A 23,325-nucleotide genomic window follows, 5' to 3' on the forward strand; every position below is an offset into this window, starting at 1 on the left:
CCTCCCCATATACACGAGGTAGCCACAGTAGAAGTTTTTAAAAGCCTTACTCATGTGACTGTCATTTTCAACCTTATCCACTTGTAAACACATTATAGATAATTTTGAATTAACGCCCAACTGAGCACCTTTGCACATGTCAACCCCTAACCAATAGACGACGGCACAAAGTCTTCGGAAGAAAATGAAGAACAGCAACGTCTCTATCATCACGACAGCCAACAACAGTTGTCTCGTTTTCAAGATGACGACGACGATGTTTCCATTTGTTAGCATTCTACACTAGCCTTTCCAGCATAATAAATAATAAGTGGTATAAACTCGGAAAGGTTTCTTTGTACACTTTATGAAGGAATATAATTTAATCTTGTTAAAATTAATACATTAGTTTCCGTTCTTAAATAGAATGAAATCGATTAAGGCGTGTAATCGATTAAGCCGTCTAACAATAAAATAAATATCAGGGAATACTTGAACCTTAAATATATAATCGCCTAAATATTGCGTTTTCCACTCATATTTAATACAATGGATGTTCTGGCTCAAACTTCTACATTTAAATGACCTTATTGTCTAAATGACCGCCAACAAGCAATTTTGGTTTTGACAACCTTTGTCAGATACACTGTATATGGCATTATTTTGTTTTAAAATCTTTGTAACAGCTGGGTATATCGCGCTATTGCTCGAATAATAAAATGGCAGTATCATGCAGTAACGAAATAAACTTTTGTTCAGAAAAATATTGGTTGAATTTATCTTTTTCCATAACACATTGTCGCAGAAGTCTGTGTTTAAATCCTCTTTAGAAAGTCTTTACTACTGAATTGTTTTGCTCAAACTCATAGTTGAATGACCTTATTGATGAGATAATGGCTAAAAAATAACTGCAATTAATTATGGATGAATATTGTACCAATCGATTTTCCTTTCATTTGCACTATACAATTTGCAATATCTCAAAAAGCTAAAACATTGTCCGTTAGCATGGGGTGATCAAACACTACATCTTATACTATGTTGCCCCGTTTGAATTCAGAAATAAATGCAAAGTCATTTCGAACAAGCACACTGGTTGTTCTTTAACGATCTGTTCAGATTTATAAAGAACTTCATGTAAAGTATTCTCAAGCAACGATGATAAAAGAATCATTTCAGCGACGATATTAAACAATATTAAACAATATTTAAAGTTTTAAAAGTAGCCACAACGCTCCAAATTCAAAGTAATTACCAAATCTCACTTTAGTATAAATGACATACGAAATCTAATGATCAAAAAGTGTTATTTGTTTCCTTATTTTAAAGAACGCAACATTTTTTAATTTTAACGGTTATATATTTAGAATTTTAACACTTCTGGAATGGTTTGTACAGAAAAAATATGAACATGGAATATAAAAATAATTCCAAGGTGTGAATGTGAGCCTCTGTTTGCGTTTAAGAAAAATATAAAAACCAAAGTATCAAAACAATTGTTTTCTTGTGTGTAATGAGATTCATTTGAAACGTGTTATATTAATATCTCTTTTATATTGTCACTGGCGTAACATCTTAACCTAATAAAAAGCTAAAACTTTGAATTGAAGAGATTAAACGTGTACGCCCAATAAATCCGCCTTCCCACCACTCCTGTTGTCTTTAAACTGTAATGTGCCCAATAAATTGTAAAATAATTTTTGTCTTAAGTTACGAAACTTATTATTGAAATTCTAGAATTTTCATAGCAGTCATACTTGATTCCACAGTCACATTTCATACTCGTTTCTAAAACTCAAAACTGCATTACTCTGCCACTGAAATGATACAATTTCCCAGTGAACTCGTCCGAGGTGAAGGTTCCCATTAGGTCAATGATCTTTTTTGCCATCACGTCCGCTTCCATTGTTGCGTTTGGACCCCCCATGTCGGTTTTCAGCCAGCCTGGGTGGATACTGACCACTATAATTCCGTCTTTCTTGAGGTCAATGCTCATGTTCTTCGTTATCATATTGAGCCCGGCCTGTGGGTATCAAGACTTATTAAGTTCAATATGTTGACGTTTTGGTTTTGCGAATCTCACACATAAAATCTAAAGTAGAAAGGATGAATAAATAATGTCAAAGTGTTGTCATACTCGGTTTTGTTTTAAGTTTAATCAAAATGTATAGCAATGCTCTTAAACAAATTTGTGTAATATTTTAGAATTCAATTTGAAAAAGTCAAATAAATTTCTCCTTTCAATTGCATGTAGACCACGTCATGCGAAAATGGGCCTTATGCAATATTCGGCCAGCGTAGTTCCAGACAATCAAAGGTATGAAGTAAGGAGCTACCATGTCCTCTAATGAGACCATTGGTAAGGAGCTACTATATCCTTTAATTAGACCACGAAACCTTATAGCGGATAGCTAAGCTCCCAGCCAGATTGCGCGAGAGCACATGTTGTACTGGAGCTACGTTGGTAGCGTATCGCATGTGACACATAACATGGCCCATATACGGTTAAAATCTTAATCAAATCGTCAGTTTTTGGCAACCTTAACATTTATCAGTAATTCTACCCCAACCCGCCACTTTTTTTCTAATGACAAAGAATAAAAATATGTGCGGTTGAATTTGCAACGTACGTTGGTAAGGTCCTCCAGAAATTTTAATAACTTTTAAGTTAAATGCACGTCCCTCAACGCGTGATATACATGATGCGTACATTTGACACACTTATTTTAAACCCTACGCAGCAGAGTTAATGCAGCGGATAATTTTTCTTCTTCATCTAACTTCATCAATATGTTAACGTTTTATTTAGTTTGGCGTTTTATTATTATTTAATAGCACATATAATATTCAATAGTCCAATATAACATGACGTTTTATCGATTTTACTTAATTTATGTAAGTGAAATTTACGTCATACATGTAGCGTTAATAAACAACTGTGTATAATTCCAATGCTAGTGTTCATATCAATCGGGCTATCGTTAGTTGGTTTAACTTAAATGGATCGAACTCAAAATCGCTGGGGGTATTACACAATTAGAATCACTTAGCCTTTAATTATTACTTAAATAGATACCTCTAGATAAATAACCTTAACTCGACAATATTTCTTTACACACAAGCATGTGTACAAAATCAGTGCGTAAGCATTCTTTACTTTTTCTATACATAGCTTACTTGTTATACATTGTCAAATTCAGTTCGGAAGTATTTTTTATAAACTTGTGAAGAATATTCGCCTTAACTCGTACAGAAAATAAATATTGTCTAGGTAAACGATGCTTCTTCGATATAACATTATTACACGGCAGATTGTATACTTCTTACAACTAAGGTCTATGTACAGTCTGCGTGAAGTGCAGCCTTGTGCGTTCCCATACCTTGGATGTCCTATACGCATAAGCACCACCCGAGTCGTTTTCTCCGATTGACCCGACACCGGAGCTTATGCTACAGACTGTCGCCTGGTTGATGGAAGCGCCCTCCCCGCCACTCCCAGCCGCTTTGCGAAGTAATGGCAGGAACACCTAACAACATTCGAGAATAAAGTGTAAACCTAACCGTAAATTATGTCAACTGACCTGGTTTCTGATGGATAATGTTGATTTGTTCTACCTCACTCGGGGGTTATCAAGTTGCACGGAATATTGGGTAATTATTTTATAGAAGCAAAACGTCAACGAACCATTATTTTTCTGAAATATGTACTACTGGGCTTTTGGTATATAGAATGGTGATTTACGACGTGGTCGTTGGTCTCGATGGCTAAAAGTTTGCTCTATGCCATTTAAAAAAAACTCGACGACATTGTCGATTGGTTCGAGATTTGTTACTACATGGAATATTGTCTTTTATCACATGTCATACCCTGTTTCCAATGTAATATAACCATTACGAATATTTTTTCTTTTATACCTAATGATATAATATGACATTTCTGCAGTGAAATAACAGCAGTGAAAATAAACAAATTGTTCTTTTCACCGGTGAAAAGAACACATTTTTGGAACTCCTTGTTCTATTTTTAGATTATCATTAATAAAGTTATGTATATTTTCTATGATCACGAGTGAATTAAAATCGACATTCCACCGAATCCAACAAATTTTCTTTTTATTTTATGCTTTTTAACCGTTTATTTACATTGTAAGAGTTTAAGCGGAGAATTTCGGTGGTATAATGACGTCATTTCGTCACATTTATGACGTCATTTGGTGTTTTGAAATGTATTGAGGCACGCCACAGGAGAAATGGGTAAGTTTTAAGCGGAAGAGAAACAGCTGTTAATTATTTTCTTGAAAAAGGGGCATTCAAGAAACTGATTTTTTCATGTCAGTGCATGGTCGTTTGTTATTTCACTCGTGGTCATAGAAAAATAATATGTTCACTCGTGACTGCGCCGCTCATAAAAAATATTTTGTATGATCACTCGTGAAATAACAAACGATCTTACACTGACATAAACAAATATCCTCTATATCTTACACATGTGTGATATACTTTTTAAGCGTTTTCATTGGCTTAGTTTTCGCTCGATTGACCAATCGCATTTTGTTATTTTGCTGAAATGACGTTGCAACGTCAAATGACGTCACTAAATGTAAACAACAGTCAGGATTTATCATTATGTTTGCGTAAATATTTATTTAATTTGCTCATTTAAAAGCATGTGATAAAAAAAGATCTGACACTCGTTGCCATTTTATACCATATTTTATTAAACTCGTCCAGGAAATTCGTTAGTAAGCTCGCCAAAGGCTTCTTATAAACAAAATTCCTGAACTTGTTTACTACAATATATGATATGACAACTCGTGCCAGATCCTATATATATATCAAAATGTATTTTACACCACGGCGATATTAAGTTCATTAGCTTAGCTCCGCTTATTTTATCTCGTTACCTTGGTAACCATGAGAGGGCCGACGGTGTTGACCCGAAAGTGTCTCATCATTTCTTCAGCAGTGATAGTATCAAGATTGTCCCTACTCGCTATCCCAGCATTATTAATGAGAAGATTCAAACCGCTATTTCCCAGTGTTGCCTCGACCTCTTTGACTGCTTCTTCGAGATGTTCTGTGTCATTTAGATCTAAAATACGAGTATCTTGATTAATGTCCACTTGATAACAATAATATCTGCAAGTATGTGCATGTGTGCATACAAACATATAAATATAAATGAAAAGCAAATGTGTATAGAAATACGACGAAACTCATGAATTTTATTAACAAAAAAGATGCTGCCCAATATTTTTGAAATTGGTTAACATTCCAATAATAATTTGGGCGATTTGTCAATGGGAAATTTCTTGAGATTTTGCTAATGTTTTCCAAGATTTCACGTATCAGTTATAAAATGTCTTTTTAAAACTGTTTTTTTGCAGGCATGTTCAAAATTCAATATGCATCTGAGGTATGAAACTTGCTGAGTTTTTTCCTGATGATCAACTCTATGAAGAGAAAGAAAAAACAAAAAAACAAAGGTGAAACTATATCATTAGATAATTTTCGTTAATTTTTCTCACGTATTAGCAGTGGTATTTATGAATTCGAGAATGATGAGGCAGAATTATTTTGTTCCAATTATAATTTTGATTGGCCGAATACTCGATATCCGGAACTTGATCAACCATTTACTATTAATGAAATAATTAAAGGTATTAATTCTTTGAAACGAACTAAAGCTTGTGTAAGTGATTGCCTTTTGAATGTATATCTGTTTGAATGTAAAGATATTATTTCATCTCATATATGTGACCTATTTAATGCAATTTTAAACTCTGGTGTTTATCCAGAAAAGTGGACTGAGGGTATAATAATCCCTATACACAAAAAAAGGAAATACTTCAGATATTAATAATTATAGGGGAATAACACTTCTTAGTTGCTTATCTTAACTTTTTATCTCTGTTGTAAATGCACGCATTGAAAACTTTTGTAACAACTTTAATATTATTTCGGACGCACAGTTCGGATTTAAGAAAGGGCGGTTCACTGTTGATGCTATTTTTATTTTAATGTCTTGAGTACAAAAATATGTTAATTAAAGTAAAAGGTTATATTTTATATACGTTGATATGTTAAATGTTTTTATACTATTATAGAAATGGTTTATGGCTAAAATAATACAAATGTGGTATTGAAGGCAAACTGCTCCGAACTATTAAAAATATGTATCATAATTTCAAATCTTGTGTAAGACATTGTTCATCATATTCAGAATATTTTTGTTATGCTGTCGGACTACGTCAAGGGGAAATAATGTCACCTCTACTATTTTCGCTATTTATTGAAGATCTAGAATTATTTTAACAAGTTAGTTCTACTTCCGGTTTGCTTATTGATGATATAATACTTATATTGTTGCTTTTTGCTGACGATATGGCAATAGTAGGTAAATCGCCTGAAGATGTACAATCTTATTTGGACCGTTTACTTGAATACTGCAATACCTGGGGACTAAAGGTAAATATTACTGAAACAAAAATGATGGTTTTCCGAAAACGCGGTCGTCTTTTACCATCAGAACATTGAACATATAATGGTCAACCAATAGAGGTTGTCAATGCTTTTAATTATTTGGGTACAGTTTTAAATTATACAGGTAATTTCTCTTTGAACCAAGAATATCTAGCTGGTAAAGCACTAAAAGCACTAAATATTTTATTCATTAAATGTAAAGAATTTGATTTAAAACCTAAAACGGTATGTCAGTTGTTTGATGCTTTTGTTGGTTCAATTCTCAACTATGCATGCGAAGTTTGGGGCAACACAAAGTCAAAATAAACTAAACGAATACATTTAAAATTTTGCAAATACTTGCTGACTGTTAAACAGGGCACTTGTAATTCAGCAGTTTATGGGGAGTTGGGTCGGCATCCTTTATTTATTAATCGTTTTATTAGAATTGTTAAATACTGGTTTAAATTTTCAAATTCTGCTAATATTATTATAAAAAGTGTTTATTTACAAGCCCTGCAAGATAGCAATAAGGGGCATATAAATTGGGTTACTAATGTTAAAAGGCTGTTAGACACATATGAATTTTCACATGCTTTTGATGACGTAAATTTGGTCGATGTTAATCTTTTTTTACATCAATTTAAATGTAGAGTTATTGATACGTATATCCAGGACTGGCATAGGATTGTCGACAACAGTCCGGTTCTGGACATGTATTGTGTATTTAAACCTGTTTTTGTATATGAACATTAACTTGATCATATTCCTAAACCCTTGAGGGCATACATTACTAAATTATGATTGTCAGTTCTTCCACTTAGAATACAGACTGGTAGATATGCTACTCAAAGCACCCCAAGAAACGAACGGTATTGCCTATTATGTAACGAACCAGATTTAGAAGATGAGTTCCACTTTGTATGTAAATGTACTCAATATATCACTATCAGAAAGAAATATATAAAACCATTTTACTACAATAAACCATCTGTATATAAATACCACCAATTACTAAATGGTAATAACACAAATGAGCTATTAATGTTGGCAAAATATGTTAAATATGCGTTAAAAGCAAGAAATACATTTTTTAACACTACTTTGTAGTATACATAGGGCTTTCCCCCTGAACACTGTAATACTGTACGAATACTTGTTATATCTGATCTTGTTAGGCATTTAATTAAATGTTATAACTTTTTATGTAATTTTTATGTATTTGTTATTGATGTATTTAGACGATGTACTCTGTACAAGTCTCAATAAAGTGTATTGTCTTGTCTTGTCTATGAAAGGTAAATAAGATGAGGTACATGTTTTAGTGAGTGTGTGTCAATAGTAGATCGACAGCGATTTTCCTAAAGTGTCAATGAAGATAAAACAGATATATCAAACCACGTGGTCTCATATCGGTAAAGCAAATGAGGTAGTTTTTGGTATAGTTTGTAATTGTATGTATCCGTTTTAATAGTAGTTAAGAGGGAAAGAACATGAAAACATTCATAGTCGTAACAGCAATTGAAGGACAATTACCATATACATAATTTCATAATCACAAAGTAATCTATGCACGAACCGACTTTGACGATGCTGAGATTCTTATGTTTGTTCTTCAAATCATGCAGGTCCTAAAAAAAACAGTGAGTACGCCTTAATTTTATAAGGTGAATTCATTTATCATATCAGACAGTATAAATTAAATAAGAATACATACCCGTCATATTATATTCTGGATGTGTTCATGACCCTTAACAGAAAGCGTCGACAATCGTAGGGGATGTCAAAATCATTTGTATTGGGGCTTAGTATGTTCTGAATATTTTCTCAGTGTAATTAAAACAAAGAATCCAAAAACGTACATACATTTATAAATAATGAAACTCGAACTTACGTTCACAGAGACTACATACACAACCATGTGGGGAATTGTGAAGATGTATTGCAAATGCTCGGAAAAATTCAGAAAATTTATCGTGTAGACCGGGAAATAACAGACAACCGTTTCTTTGCCTTCAGTCCAAATCTGATACATTTCAATATTTAAACCACTTATCATAAAAAACAGTTGTTCTAGCCTGAGATATGTACGATCGAAACAAAGACTGCCAAGAATAACTATACAAAGAACAAATATTTGTCAAGTATATGATAAATTTGTATTTAGGCAGCTTTAATATACACGATAGCTGATAGCTTTCAACTCACGGATGTACATTTATAATACTCTATCAGATTTTAATTGCAAAATAAACCATTAAACCATTTTCCTTAACAACGTAACAGCAGTGAATGGCTGCTTTATGTTTAAATATCACTACCACTGCATTGCATGTGCTTTGGTTTGATAGCAATCACTAATAACATTAAACATCACCACTCCAATGAATACATAATGTTTTTACAATGCTATCTTACGTATGTATAGAACGTATTCTATGCGTATGGTAAAGTGGTTTATGTATGTACGGTTGTGTTGTAAAAAAGTATGGTTTGTAAAAAAAAGGTATGCTGTGTACAGCCAGTTAGAGGCGGAAAGTTAGTTTGAGTTTATTTTAAAGAAGCCACGATCATTAGGGGGAAAATATTTGCAGTTTAAACTGCGAACAGAAATCCATGTTAAATTAACCACTACTGTAGCGACAACATTTATTATGATATTTTATATTCATTATTATTGATATAACCCTAATTCATTTGCAGCCTAAGTACTACTATTAATACTTTAACAATACTAACTATGCCTCGATCACAATAACAGTCGAATATACCTATTGTTAAACTATTCAAACACTTAACATAAAATACGTGTTTGCTATTGCACGTGACTCTGATCGGAACCCTACCTTAGCTCCATCCGGGTTTCTACACGCGGATATCACGTGTTCTGGTGGAGTTGGAAGTGCTAGAAACTGTCTCACAAACTCCAGGCCTAACCCCCTGTTTGCCCCTGTCACTAACACACTTCCTATTTTCATCCTCCTTTTTCCAAAATAATTTACCTGTGAAGTAAAATAATTCGATTACATTCCAGCCTCTCCAGGTATTTTAAGTTAAACACTGAATGCGTTAACAATACAGATCTTTTTATCCTTAAGGGGAAATAAGGATTGTGTATCGTAACAAGTCTATTAAGTGTTCACAGCGCGATAAATAATTTTCGCATGGTTTACTAACCTTAAACCATAAGCGCATTGTAGCGCCGTTAAATATCGCATCACCGTTATTTGTCGTAGGCTACGAGATCTGTCGCAACCTTGGCGATAAATGTCGCAAGGAATTCGGAAATCCTACTGACGCTATATGTCGCAACATTAACGATAAATGTTGCACACCTTTGGAAGTCATGTTAACAATAAAAAGTTGAAATAAAACTGACTAAAACTTTAAGGTAAGATCTAGATAACCCGACGAGGTTCTTCACAATGGTCAGGTTTTAGTTAGTATTTTATCAAATTTCCATTAAGTTGTGAGAGAATTTACATATTTTACTTGCATACATTAAGTTAAACCTTAAATTTGTGTTAGTGTTATTTTAATAGTCAAGTTTGTTCCTGCATGCGCGTTTAGTTATTTAACCAAGACTTAACGTGGTTTTGGAAAAGTATCTTTATATCTTAAGGAAATATAGATTTGTTCCGAGTTTTCACAAAATTAAATCTTCAAGCAAGTCGCAATATTAGTCTTACCTGGATCAGATTTAAAAAAAAAACTTGCATACAATATACTTTGCCAAATAAAAGAAAGAAAATTACTCCCGATGTTGTGCTATATATACATAGATAATAAAGTCTATGATTTTTGTTTGTTTGATTATTTATGCGTGAAGAAACGAATGGGTAATAATACACGTTTTATAAAATCGTTACCATGCGCTATTTATAGAAAAATTTACTACATAAATTGACAAATCCGAGTTTTTTAAAACGTAAAATATTAGTTTTACAAAGAAATTTAATAAATAAACACTAAACGTTAGCCTATGTAGTAATATGCATCTCGGGTCGCGTCAGATATGCCGAATTACGTCCCTTATTTCGAATCGCAATAAATGCAGTATTTTGTCTCATTAATAGTATTGAACAGGCTTTACTATTTTTTGGTTTTTCAACCCACGTTAATTGCGCGTCAATTTGATTGCATTGTGTTTTAACTGGCGCTGCACTAAACCTAGGCGTTGTCTTATATTTTGATAGGTGGATTTTCATGTACCTTTCGCATTCTAGAGTGCAACACACATAGTAATGCAAATAAGCTTGGTATGGAAGCGTGACGCTTGTATGTATGTGAAGTTACCAATATATCCGATTGAGGTAATATACCGTTATTGAAGCATGTCTTTAAATCGGAAAAAAAATGTTCAACTGATTCGGCCGATTCACATATTTCGCATACAAGAAAAACACTTTTAAATATTTAGATACATGTCACATATCCAATGTATGTGGTCAAGCATTCACTTTGTCGCTTTTATTATTTTGTTTAATGTCCTACGCCCATAGCTCAGTAGCCAAAAGTCCGAATCAAGATTTTCTCGAACAATTGACTATCAGGTTCTTGTAGAGAACACAAACAACCACCACGCTGATAGTGACGTGCCGTCCTAATTCGTCACATACACGTGACTATCAATGCACTTTAGACTTCTTTTTATTTTATTTTAACGTTTAGTTCCAATGTTTCAGTTGCCAAAAGTTTCTTACAAGAGTTTTCCAACCATGAACAACTAATACCTGCTAGTAGAACATATGACAGCCACGTGACTTTATCACCATGAAAGCTGTTTGCCTCATCTACAAGTAATTTTGTTAGTGTCGTTTGGTTATTGAAACAAAGTCACTGTACGTGAAAAGTCACCCGGCTACACTTTTTTATCTAGTGTTTAATGTGAATATTGTATCTGAGAGATCCTGGACTAAAGACTAACACAAGTCCATGCAAAGTTGGTGTACGTGACAGACTTTAAGCCAATTCCTTTACAGCGCAATATTTTATATGGTAACGTACAGCGACCAAATTGTAGAATTCTAAGTCCCAATTAAGAAATTTCCCGGTCTATAGATGAACACGTACTTGAATAGAACACAAACACCTATAAAGCTAATATAGACACACGCCATCTGAATTCGTCACGTCTATATGATCATTACTCCAATGAAGTGTTTCATGGTTTTTTATTTAACGTGCAGTGACCATTTTTAATTTGCCGAAAGAAGCAGCCGAGTGTTTTTGGACAATGGTCCTTTATTTTCTTGTACACTACCAGAACATAATCGTTACAACACAAGTTCCTTACCAGCGAGTGTTTACTGATCCGAGGCAAACTCCCCACGGCTACTAGCGATAACCACTGCCATCACACGGAAATACTTCCAGATTTGGAAGGATTTTTTGTTTAAGTATTATTTATGAAAAGTATAATTATTTACTTTTATATTTTGAAAACAGTGTTTAAGTTTAGGTCCATTACAAAGAAATACCTTAACTAAAAGAAAAGTTAAAATGACATCTGGCTGGTCGTTGATACTATAAGACGCAGTTTTTGTACCACGTGGCTCGGCTATCATCACGTGGCTGGTTATAACTGCAAGATTTGTTATGATCGGAACCAGCCAAATCTTCACGCGGATGTTGGATCCGCGGTACTAATATCTGCAGTTCGAAAAATAAACGTTTCGCGCGAGACAATTACGCGAGGAAGATAATGCACGAATACACATGATTTAAAGTTTAACGTGGTAAAAATAAACAGGTAAAATAAGTACTTAAATTACACATCATAAGATATATCATATTTCATTTTTTTGCAAGTAATTTTTATCTACCATGGACATAATTTTAATCAATATGATAAAAAAATTATCATTTTTACCAAGCATCTTGAAAGTGTTCTAGATTTGGTATACCTATTTATCCGGTTAAGGTCGGCTTTGAGTTGAATAAATGTAAACTATATTTTCTGTAACCTCACTATACTGAGTCAGTTTTGAGCAAAGAACTTCACTTTATAGCATGGAATAGGTGGGTTTGTTACTAGGGAATGTTTAATAATATGTTTTTTTCTGTTGATATTTTTGGATTTTAGGCATTTTGTAACCTTTAAGGCGCTGTGCATGTCAATATAATTACCATAGCATCTTTAAATGCGGCACACGTAATACAATAATCACAAATTTACCATGTTTATTTAAAGCTTATAAGAATGATGCATGCGTGTCTGAATTAATCGGTTTTTAAAGTCAGCAATACTTCAGGTTATCAAAATGTGAGGTATGTATTTTCTTGCATGTTTAATATGATCTTTGGGTAAAATACTGTGTGAAAAATACGTTTTTGTATTGCCTTTTAGCAAATGTGAATATTATAAAATCTTAATAAGTTAAAAGAACATTTAACAGTATTTATCACTTCTCCTGTATGAACATGCATATAAATATATGTTCTTATCACCCGATATATTTTTTAAGTATTTAAGATTTATGATGACTCTGCAGGTGAAGATCTTTTCCACTGTGCTTCGCCCAGCTCTAAATCCGGCCAGCTGTTCTGTCAGCTGGGCCTCAGCCTTACTTTTGTATCGGTTTAGTATGATGCGGATAATGATGGCTGATGAGGCCTATTGAGCGCTTATTCTAGCACAGCTTGAGGTTACTTGTTTTAGGTAGGGGATGACCAGAGAATGGACCCACTCCTTTGGTGACTTCTTCACAGCCCAGATCTTCTGCCGTATTGTCGTCATCCAAGTTTCCTCTCACCCAACTTTAATCAGTTCAGAGGGGACGTTGTCCGCTTCCGGAGAGTTTCCTGCATTCCGACTTCACACTGCCTCCACCATCTCTGCCTAAGGCATGGACGGACATTTGTCGTCCGATTCTGGTCTTGGGACATTCTGAAGGAGACTGGGGTCTGGTTGAAAGGGGCTATTGGTTGATATCGCTGCAGTATTCACTCCACCTTTTTAGGATTGCGCGACTCTCTGTCAGAAGATTCCCGTTAGCGTCTTCTATAAAACTGGCCTTGTTAGGATCTTAATTGTGCTGTACGCCTTATTACTGTCGCGTTAGGTCATCTCTTTGTAAGTTTTGAGATATTGCTCTTCAATCAACTTCTTCTTGATATCTTTCATTTCCTTCCTCATCTCCCTGTTTGCATTCTGTCCTCGACGCCTGCCTGGTGTATTTCTCATGCATCCGCTCTCTCCTCATGTCGAAGAGATCCATGATCTCGGCGGTCGTCCACGGATTGTTCTTTTTTCTCTCTTTCTCAAGAACATTTTCGGCAGATGACAGCAGGGCTTCCTTTATGTTGTTGGTGGTGGTGTCGATGTCATTGTCAACGATATTCAGGGATGCAAACTTACCGCCTGTCGGTTTTTGAAATGCCTCTGCTGTATCTGGATTTTTTAGTTTCGCCAAGTCAAATCTAAGGCGATTTGCTTGTTGATGCACTTGTTCTTTAGCTTCAGCTTGACTTTTGTGAGCACTAAGTTATGTTCATTCCCGATGTCAGCGCCAGGAAATGTTCGTGTGGTCGCATGTGTTTGTTTATGTGCGAAATAAACCGTTGTGGAGCCAGTATGAAATCGATCAGGTTGTTTTATTTGCCCAGATTTAGCATGCCCTGTCGCTGTTCTGGTCGGTTTGTTTTGTAAAAGCATGCCTGCCAGTGCGAGCTGGTAGCTTCTGGCGAACTCAGGAAGTTTCAGTCCTCTGCCACTGGTCTCTCCAATAGCAAATCTGCCTACTGTTCTTGACCAGTCGTTTTAGGCGTCTTGGCCAACCTTGGCGTTCTAGTCGCTTTGGATGATGAGAATGTCTTTGTTCGAGACATTGACCACGATGCGCTCTAACTCTTCATAAAACTGTTCAATCTCCTCGTCTCCATAGTCTGATGTAGGTGTGTTAACCCGAATAATTGTAATGTTATGAGATCTCGCTGAGATAAGGATAGAGATGAGCCTGCTTGAGACTGGGGTACAACTGATTACGCTGATGACTATTTCCTCCCTAAAGACGACAGCAACAACGTTACTATGTTTGAATCCTTCCCGCTGAACCATATCTTGTGGTTTTCGTCTGTTGATGTTTTTCTGAAGCCTAGCTACCTGACCTCGGCTTGTCCGATGATGTCCCAGCGGTAGTGCTTCAGTTCGTGGATCTTGCCGCATGTAGGAAGTGTTCTGACATTCCATGTTCCCACGGTTTTCCCGTTGTTTCCAGCTTGATCCCGCTCCATTAGCTACCATGTTGCATCCATCCTGAAGACTGGCAGTGGAATGCGCGATCGTTGTTGTTCCTGGCCCGACCGATCCGGCTTGTTGTTTTGTTTTCTTGACCTCATAATTTCCTTTCAATGGGCTTAAAGGTCCAGTGCCGATTTTATAACGATATATGTATATTCTAAAACGAGTGGTTTCATCAAGAGAAATGGAAAAAAATATTAAAATACTAAAAATGATGATCTTGTTTTCCGTAAACCGCCCGGGTATTTCCGCCACCTATTTTGGCTGTGACGTCACATGCACTCAACGCGCATGACACGGAAACTTGTCCATTGTTATTACGGATCGAAGCGTGAACACTTCGCGCTTTATGTCAACATTGACACTCAGTATCGTGATATGTTAATACAGTTCTTTTTAAACAAGTTTTATTAAAAACGTGTGCTTTTTCTGTGTGTCGTTTGCACGACAATCGTTATTTTACTGTCAGTGTGTGTTTTTTTCGGGTGCAACAAACGTGCGGAAAGGGAAACAAGGGACTATTCGGTTTTGCCAAGGATGATGTTTATCGTAAGAAATGGATAAATAATATATTTTACGCCTGTATGTATTAACGACTTAGTTACAAAAAATAAATTACAACCTTGCTCTTATTATTAAGAACAAATAGGTTTATCAGTGGAACAGCGAAATACAAAATGACAAATACATTTTATTTGATAAATAAACAAACTAAGCTACAGCTAAATAACCAACAAAGTATCAAAAATAACATTCTTGTTCTGATATTGAACTCAAATTAATTACTGTCTATTACACAGATTATAAAAAGCCATTTTAAAATGGAATAGGAATGGTATTACTTAAAATAGTAATATTATTTACTAACATCACCCATTATGTAATATTGAAATATTCAGATAAAAATGTAAATTGAGGAGGGTTTGTGCATGGATTGTAATTATTAGTTCAATTTATTTATTTCATAAACAATAACAGCTTGGCAATCTCTGTAATGGGTATCCGAACAATCGCTCCCACAGACAATCGCTCTAACGCTAAGTTTGACAGGGCGGACGTAGGCTCTTATATAATTTTGACACCACGGCCATTGTTTCATACAATGAGATACGAAATCTTAAAACATAGTATACGCCGATCAAAGGTAAACACCTATAATTAGCCTGTTCTGTTCTTTGTTCTGTTCGGTTAACACCTATAATTAGCCGAAAATTAAATTTACTTTGTGCGTATTATCATAAATACAAGTTGAACAATATTTCAACTTCTCAAACGGTTTATATAAACAATAATAACAATGTAACGATCTCGAAGATCACTTTCATTTTTTACTCGAATGTCCAGTTTTTATTAGCCTCAGACAACAATATATACATAGACAATGATTGATTTCTAAGTTTTTTATGTTTCAAGAATTTCCATGGCTACCAGTCAAATTGACACCAGTTACCATTGTTGTGTATTAGTCCATACAGAGTGTCATGGAGTTTATGGCTATTTGGCTGATGACATGTGACTTATCTGTTGATATATCACAGTTGATTATTTCAGACACAGCATGATTTTAGATAAGAGATTAGCCTAACCCCAATTATATCAAAACAATCATAAAATGTATTACTATCAGACGAGTGGTTAGCTAACCAAGGGGTGCAGCTCAATGTCATATAACAGTCCCACTCTTACCACTTGGGCCTACACCATGCTATTGTTTTGATTATCATGTGATTCTAACGGAAGTTGTATTTATCAATGAATTAATATAATTGTTCACACTATAACTCTTTTATTATAACTGGAAACAATGTTTTAAATTAAAATTCATGTCATTAGAAATACTAACATTCCTTCCCATTCAGAACCGGTGCAAGTATCCGCTCTATTTTTTATTATTTACCAGTGCTTTGTGTAACCAAGTCATATTCAACAAGCTTGTACTGTAGAATAACAACCAACAATTTATTTTTCTCCCGACACGTGCATGAAACACAGTTATGTATTTCTAATCCGTGTTCCCAAATATGATGGTTATCTTGAGCATTGACAAAATAAACCTCGCTGTCAGAGTCAGAATCATAAAAAAAATCTGACAAACTGTCGCTAAATTCTGACTCATACATGCACGGTTGAACGAAAAACTCATCATAATCTCTATTGTATTCCATTTTCCATCAATTTTTCTAACTAAAGTTTCGAGAGATAATACATCCGCTCGAGAGATAATTCATCCAAAGCTTTATAATGCCGGTTCGTTATTGAGTGCTTGTGACGTCACTCCCGGTTTGAATGAAAATGGCGAGAACATCGGAATGTGTGAAAAATCGCGACTTTGTTCTATTCGTTCTCGCCGTATTTGAAATGAAGTGAGGTGCGAAATAGTTTAGATATGTACTAAATTCGATAAATAGTGGTGTTTTACGGGTTTTTAAAATCGCGGCACGTGAACTTTAAGTAACTTTTTGTGGCACCCGTCATTCTCCAAGAACTTGAAGTTGGTCGTAAAAAACGTGCCAGTCCCTAACTTCGATATTCCCGCCAGCATAAGCGGTTACAAGGGTGTGGTTGGGGCAAGATACCGCAACCAGAAGTTGAGAGTTGTGTGTCAGGTGTTAACCCGCTGTGCCTGTCCTCGAGAGGGAGCTGCTACCAAGCAATAAAGTATGACGTACCCTTTCGGTCAAAAGTACAGATACGCCAACAGCTTAAAGGGATCTTTTCACGCTTTGGTAAATTGACAAAATTGAAAAAAGTTGTTTCAGATTCGCAAATTTTCGTTTTAGTTATGATATTTGTGAGGAAACAGTAATACTGAACATTTACCATGGTCTAATATAGCCATTATATGCATCTTTTGACGATTTTAAAACCTAAAAATTATAAAGCGTTGCAACGCGAAACGATTGAATAATTTGGAGAGTTCTGTTTTTGTCGTTAAATTTTGTGAAACTACGAAGATTGCTTTTATAAGGTATAAAATACGTGAAGTATGTATACTCGGCGGAATAGCTCAGTAGGCTCGAGCGTTTTTACTTCAGAACTCGGGTAGGACTCCAGGGGTCAATGGTTCGAAACCTGCTCCGGACAATGTTCTTTTCCTTTTTTTAATTTTATTCTTGATTTTTTACTGAAGCCTTTACGATCCAATGTTTACATTTATCAATATAAAGCATTTAATGAATGAATTAAAAAATGCCAAAATCTGTGAAAAGGCCCCTTTAAAATAGATATCACAGCGGTGACAAAATTGTTACCGCGGTGACATTTTTGTCACTGCGGTAATAAATTTATCACTGCGGTGATATATTTGTAACTGTTGTGATGCTTTGTTTGACCCAAACAGTTTGATAAGAGCTAAATCGAACTAACCAATGAAACAACGTCTTGCAAAACGCCAAATCGGCGAATATTTACTGCGAAGTTTTCAAGATGTCTGCCTCCATGGATACTGTAAACAACTTTTCAGATCATGAGTTTGGTAATTTTAATCTTCGGACACAAGGATGACGACAATTAAGGTATACTTACATAATCATTTATCGATTAACATTCCTACATAAAGTTTATAAGAAAGTGTGTCGAACTTACGCTATGATATTGTTTTTTATGTATCACGATATCGACAAATAAAGTCTTTATTGTAAATAATCTTGTTTATACTGGTTAAATTATATTCTAGATTAAGTACTAGATCTGCGTTTACCCTTTGTTATGGTCATGATAATAATTGATGCCCGCGATACAATTAATTTTGGAAACAATAGTGACAACCAGGTGATTTAACATACATGTACCATTGTCAAAATTAAGTTAAATCATGTTGACATTGGTGGGGTATCATGTACATGTAAATTCATTGGGCCCAAATTGCAGAAAACAAATTCAAGCAAACAACTGTACAGTTTAAACTGAAAAAAAAATGTGTAGATGAAAGACTGTCAGTCAGCCTGACAACAATTTTTTTTTAAACCTATTTATTTAAGCTCGATTGCATAGAAAGCCTAAAAGTAAGGAATATTTGAAACACTCTCGAGTCTGTTTCCTGGGTTTCAATGGGGGAGATCTAAAGAATGCTCCCACAGAGGGGTTCCAACACTTGACCTCATAATCGCTAGGTGGACACCATATCCACTACGTCACGGCGACAAGAACATTTGATACCACTACCAGTTTTTATATCCAGGGCCCTCAATCCATTTTAGGGGAAGCGGGTCGCTACCCTCATGAGGGGGAATTTTTGCGGCGTTTCCATTTTTGGGGGATTTTTTTTACTACTCTCTAATTATTACATTTGTACATGTTTGCACTATATTCATTTCTTTTCTCATAATTAAGTATGTTTAACAAGATTAAATTGAAATAGAATTGAGATATAATAATCATGATACACATCTTTAAAATATATAAAAAAAATTAATCAGGGGGAATTTATCCCCCCAAAAGGGAAAAAAAATATACTTTTCAGGTGGGGGACTGCGGCCGAAATTCAGCCGCAGATTTGATAGATTGAGGGCCCTGAATAATCATTTATTCAAATTATGCCTTTATTTATAACGGGGTATAACAAGGATCCATCTTCAACAACACTATTCAACTGTAAAATACATTGCATCAAAACTGTTTCCTGTTACTGTAGATTTTGACAATTGAGATGCGTTTGTTTAGTCGGAGTCAAAATTCTGTCAGACTGTTTTAAATTTTGCAAACAATGTTGCAGGATACAAAAATGCATTTTTTTTATGTTCCTTACAAACTAAAAGAGTCTCTTGTTGACAATTTACCTTTAAGGATTACATGTATAGTCACTAAGTGTTTGTGTTCATAGCACTTTATCATAAATGGTAATAATTATCTTGAAAATATTTGGACTACATGAATTCTTTTCTTATTGTGACAATAGTGGTTAAAAACTGCATTGTAATGTTAATTGTACTAGTGCGTATACAATTTACCTTTTAGAATTACATGTGTAGTAACTAAGTGTTTGTTTTCATAGCTCATTATTGAAAACGGTACTCATTATCTTGATAATATTTGGACTAAATTAATTGTGACAATAGTGGTTAAAAACTGCACAATAATGTTAATTTTACTAGTGCGTACAAAATTTGTTTGTTTCCACTAATATTGCAAAACAAATATTTCAATATGATTTAGAGTAGGTAGGTTGGCATTTCCTTTTTAAATGATTTTTATTTTATACACAAGCTATTCCTACTGAAACAAAGATATCCAGAGACAAAAATCTCCCAATTGCCTATATAACATTCTTTCCATATACTAAGAAGTTGGCCAAATTATGTTTTTGAGATATGATAAAATGTAAAAAAGAAATAAAAAAAACAAGTACTTTTTATTTCGAACGGCAATAAAATGCTTAGGGTCTGCTCCGCACACAAAAAGGGTCCGTCGGCTTTTGAAAACAATTTTTTTCTCGGCCTAGTTGTTCCTGTTGTGGATTACCCAGTTGCTGCCTGTTTCGAGTTTTATTTGTTATCCCAAAGCCCTGCTTTAAATCTGTGTGGGACTATGTTTTAGCTTTGCAACTTGAAACTTGCTAATTTGATTAAACACCTATTTATATAATTATACTCAATGGCGTTGTACAAAACATATTTATGTACATTCAATTGATAAAATATAAGAGTGATTGATACTATTATGCAGCATTACTTAAAGGATTAATAATCTAAAACTGTGTGATATAAATAAAAATGCCGTACGAAACTTAAGCAATTAAACTATACCGGCTACAATATTAAAACACAGTAAAAATAAAATAGTATGTAATAAATTGATATAACTAGGTTTAAGACAATAATTATAATGATATTATGAGCAAATTTTTGGCAACATAAAGACACTGTATTTAATTAACTTTAAATAAACATTAACATAAACATTAGCTTTAATTAATAGTAAAACAGTATAGCTTTAATCAGGACATTCCAATTTCTGTTAGGCAGTTTATGTCTGTATTTTTTCAGAGATATAAGACATGGTGTTCAAATTGAGTATGCATGTTAACTATAACCAGGGGAAGCATATTTCCCAATGGCTATTTGCCAAAAAATTAACAATTTCTACTTTCCAACATTGAGTTTATTGCGCTTACTCTAAAATATCTTATTAGTTTAAGTTATATTATCTTTTTTTGTATTTATCCATTCAGTCATTTTATCTCAATAAGATTGCCACATTTTAAACAACTCTCTTTTATACATTGTTCTGGTGGACTGTATTACTGACACTCAAAATAGTGTAAAATGTTGTAAATTGTCATAAAACATTTCAACAAACAATTGTAAAACAGTTGTAAAGAATCATGTTCAACTAAATTTGTTTTTATACATTAATTTAAACATTTGTAATGGTATAATAGAGAGTCCTTAACAATTGTCAAATTATATTTTCATAGTCCATCAATGGTTGTGAAATCAAGGATATTCTATTGGAAGGAAAGACATGAATGCATTCAAGTTTCCTGTGAGCAATATGATTTCCTGACTTTGCCTTACAGTATAAAACAAGAGAGTTAAACACTTGAAACTTGAAAAGATGTGGTCCTAGAACCTGAAATGGCAACTCCAGCTCTCTACAAAAGCATCATCTGGAATCCAACTATGTACAATCAAAACATTAATGTGTGTCTTAATTTTGTCTTTTTAGAGCCCTGACGGGTCTTAAGATATCAGATGTTTTAAAATTCATTGTGTTTGTGCTGCAAGTTTTATGAACTGGTTATAAAGCTTATGTATGAAGAACCGTTTACTGCCTGGTTAGCTGCAGTAGAGCACTCATAGGAATTGGGAGATCTGTGATATCCCTTTGTGGCTTGCAAATTTCAACCTGTTTTCAAAAATTGCTTAGTTGGTCAGTGTGTTAATATTTCAATTTTCAGGTCTGGTAAAGAAAGTTATTTAAAGGCAATGTGCAAGGTTTTCCTTAATAATAGCATGTACACAGGAAAAAAAAGCTTAATATTAGATATTTTGTTATAATCAGTTTGTGGTCCGTCCATAGCTAAACATGAACATAGGTATTTTTTACTTTTATTAGTACTATATACATATTATAAATAAAAGGTTGTATCTTGCATCTTCTAATCCTTAAAGTTGCATGGTGGCCTAGTGTGTGTGTTGTTTATCTATGAAATTTATACATGTATACTAATATCTAGGCTACATTATGATGTACTACTCAAAGAACAGTATGTTTAAAATGCAGGTTTATACTAATTTAAATACAGGTACAAATTAATCCTGTGTTGTATATAGCAGAATGTCCCTTATTTTCACTGTTATCTTTTAAAACTGTTCAGGTACACTTCACCTGCATAAAACTAGTTCAGATATATATGTCCCATAGAGCAAAACAATTGTCACTAAATCATTGTATAATCGTTATTGGCAGTTCACTTCTGTAGTTTCTGAAATGAAAAATTGTTGTTACTTACCTTCACTCTTAATTCAGTTTTAGTAGAATGCTTAATTTCATTTTTTTTCTTTATTAGTTGTAAGTAGTGGGCTCTGTGTTCTGATTAGTTCCTAAATTGAACACATGTTTAAACGTCCGTTGTTAAATTGTATAACATGTTAATGCAGAATTGTACCATAACATGAAATTGTATTTTTTGCTTTGTACATTGTTTGAAATGTTACCATCTTGTTTCTAATAAATGTTTTTTATAATTCACCATCTAGTCCTATTTGCAAAAAGTGAACCATTTAAATATTGTATTTAAAGTATACACCCGTTAGCCTTACTTAAGTCGTGAACATTTCGTAGGCATTTGTTATCCCCAGTAATAGGCAGAGGGATATTGTTTTGGCGCTGTTTGTCCGTCCTTCCGTCCGTCCGGCACTTTTGTGTCCAGAGCCATATCTTGTTAGTGCTTTAGCGGATTTCATTGAAACTTGGTATGAGTATATTATATGGATAGGAGGATGATGTACACTTTGTATCTTGAAAAAAATGCTTTTTAATATAATCTTAGAGCTTTATCTTCACTAACACATGAGCCAGAGCCATGAAACTTGCCATAGTTGTTCTCAATCATCTAGGGGTGCTTCACATTCAACATCCATAATTCTAGGGGCTAAGGTCATGGCCCTTTGTATCTTGAAAAAAATGCTTTTTGATAGAAGCTTAGAGCTTTATCTTCATTAACACATGAGCCAGAGCCATGCAACTTTCTATAGTTATTCCAATCATCTGGGGTTGTTTCACATTCAACACCCATAATCCTAGGGGCTAAGGTCAAGGTCACACATTGAGGTCAAAGGTCACAAATTTGAGGAATAATTCATTAATTGGTAATTCCTTTACTATGCATCAAGGAATTCTGTTATAACTGTCACAATTGTTCTCAATTATCTACCTGAGTTTCAAATATAAGATGCAGGTTGCTAGGGTCATGGTCAACGTCACACACAAAGGTCAAAATCACACATTTTGATCATATATATATATATATATATATATATATATATATATATATATATATATATATATATATATATTAAAACTCAGACCCCACATAGATTGCAACCGTCAATATTTTCTACACCGAAGTACCATTAAAAGACCAGTATTGTTAGTGAGTATGCACATTAAGATCTTATGCTGAATGTTCAGTTGGAGTA

The 23,325-nt window shown here is 34.2% G+C and overlaps 1 protein-coding gene across 1 annotated transcript; it reads right to left on the bottom strand.

Annotated features, from left to right (window-relative positions):
* Positions 1-1,269: 1,269 nt before the first annotated feature.
* On the bottom strand, positions 1,270-9,769 carry LOC127845502 (C-factor-like). Its single transcript, XM_052376479.1, has 6 exons — positions 9,619-9,769; positions 9,288-9,443; positions 8,021-8,072; positions 4,884-5,071; positions 3,360-3,506; positions 1,270-2,002 (listed from the first exon to the last, which is right to left on the bottom strand). The coding sequence occupies exons 1-6, from the start codon at positions 9,634-9,636 to the stop codon at positions 1,775-1,777; spliced, it is 789 nt and encodes a 262-aa protein (XP_052232439.1). The 5' UTR covers positions 9,637-9,769; the 3' UTR covers positions 1,270-1,774.
* Between the last annotated feature and the right edge of the window lie 13,556 nt (positions 9,770-23,325).

Source organism: Dreissena polymorpha, chromosome 9, assembly GCF_020536995.1.
Source record: "Dreissena polymorpha isolate Duluth1 chromosome 9, UMN_Dpol_1.0, whole genome shotgun sequence".
In the NCBI taxonomy this organism is placed as follows: Eukaryota; Metazoa; Mollusca; class Bivalvia; order Myida; family Dreissenidae; genus Dreissena; species Dreissena polymorpha.

Excerpts from the sequence above, each read along its gene's own strand:
- LOC127845502 (XM_052376479.1), bottom strand. Across the intron at positions 8,073-9,287 it reads GAAACCCGGATGGAGCTAAG|GACCTGCATGATTTGAAGAA; the intron begins GTAGGGTTCCGA and ends TGTTTTTTTTAG. Across the intron at positions 5,072-8,020 it reads TCTCAGCATCGTCAAAGTCG|ATCTAAATGACACAGAACAT; the intron begins GTTCGTGCATAG and ends CTCGTATTTTAG.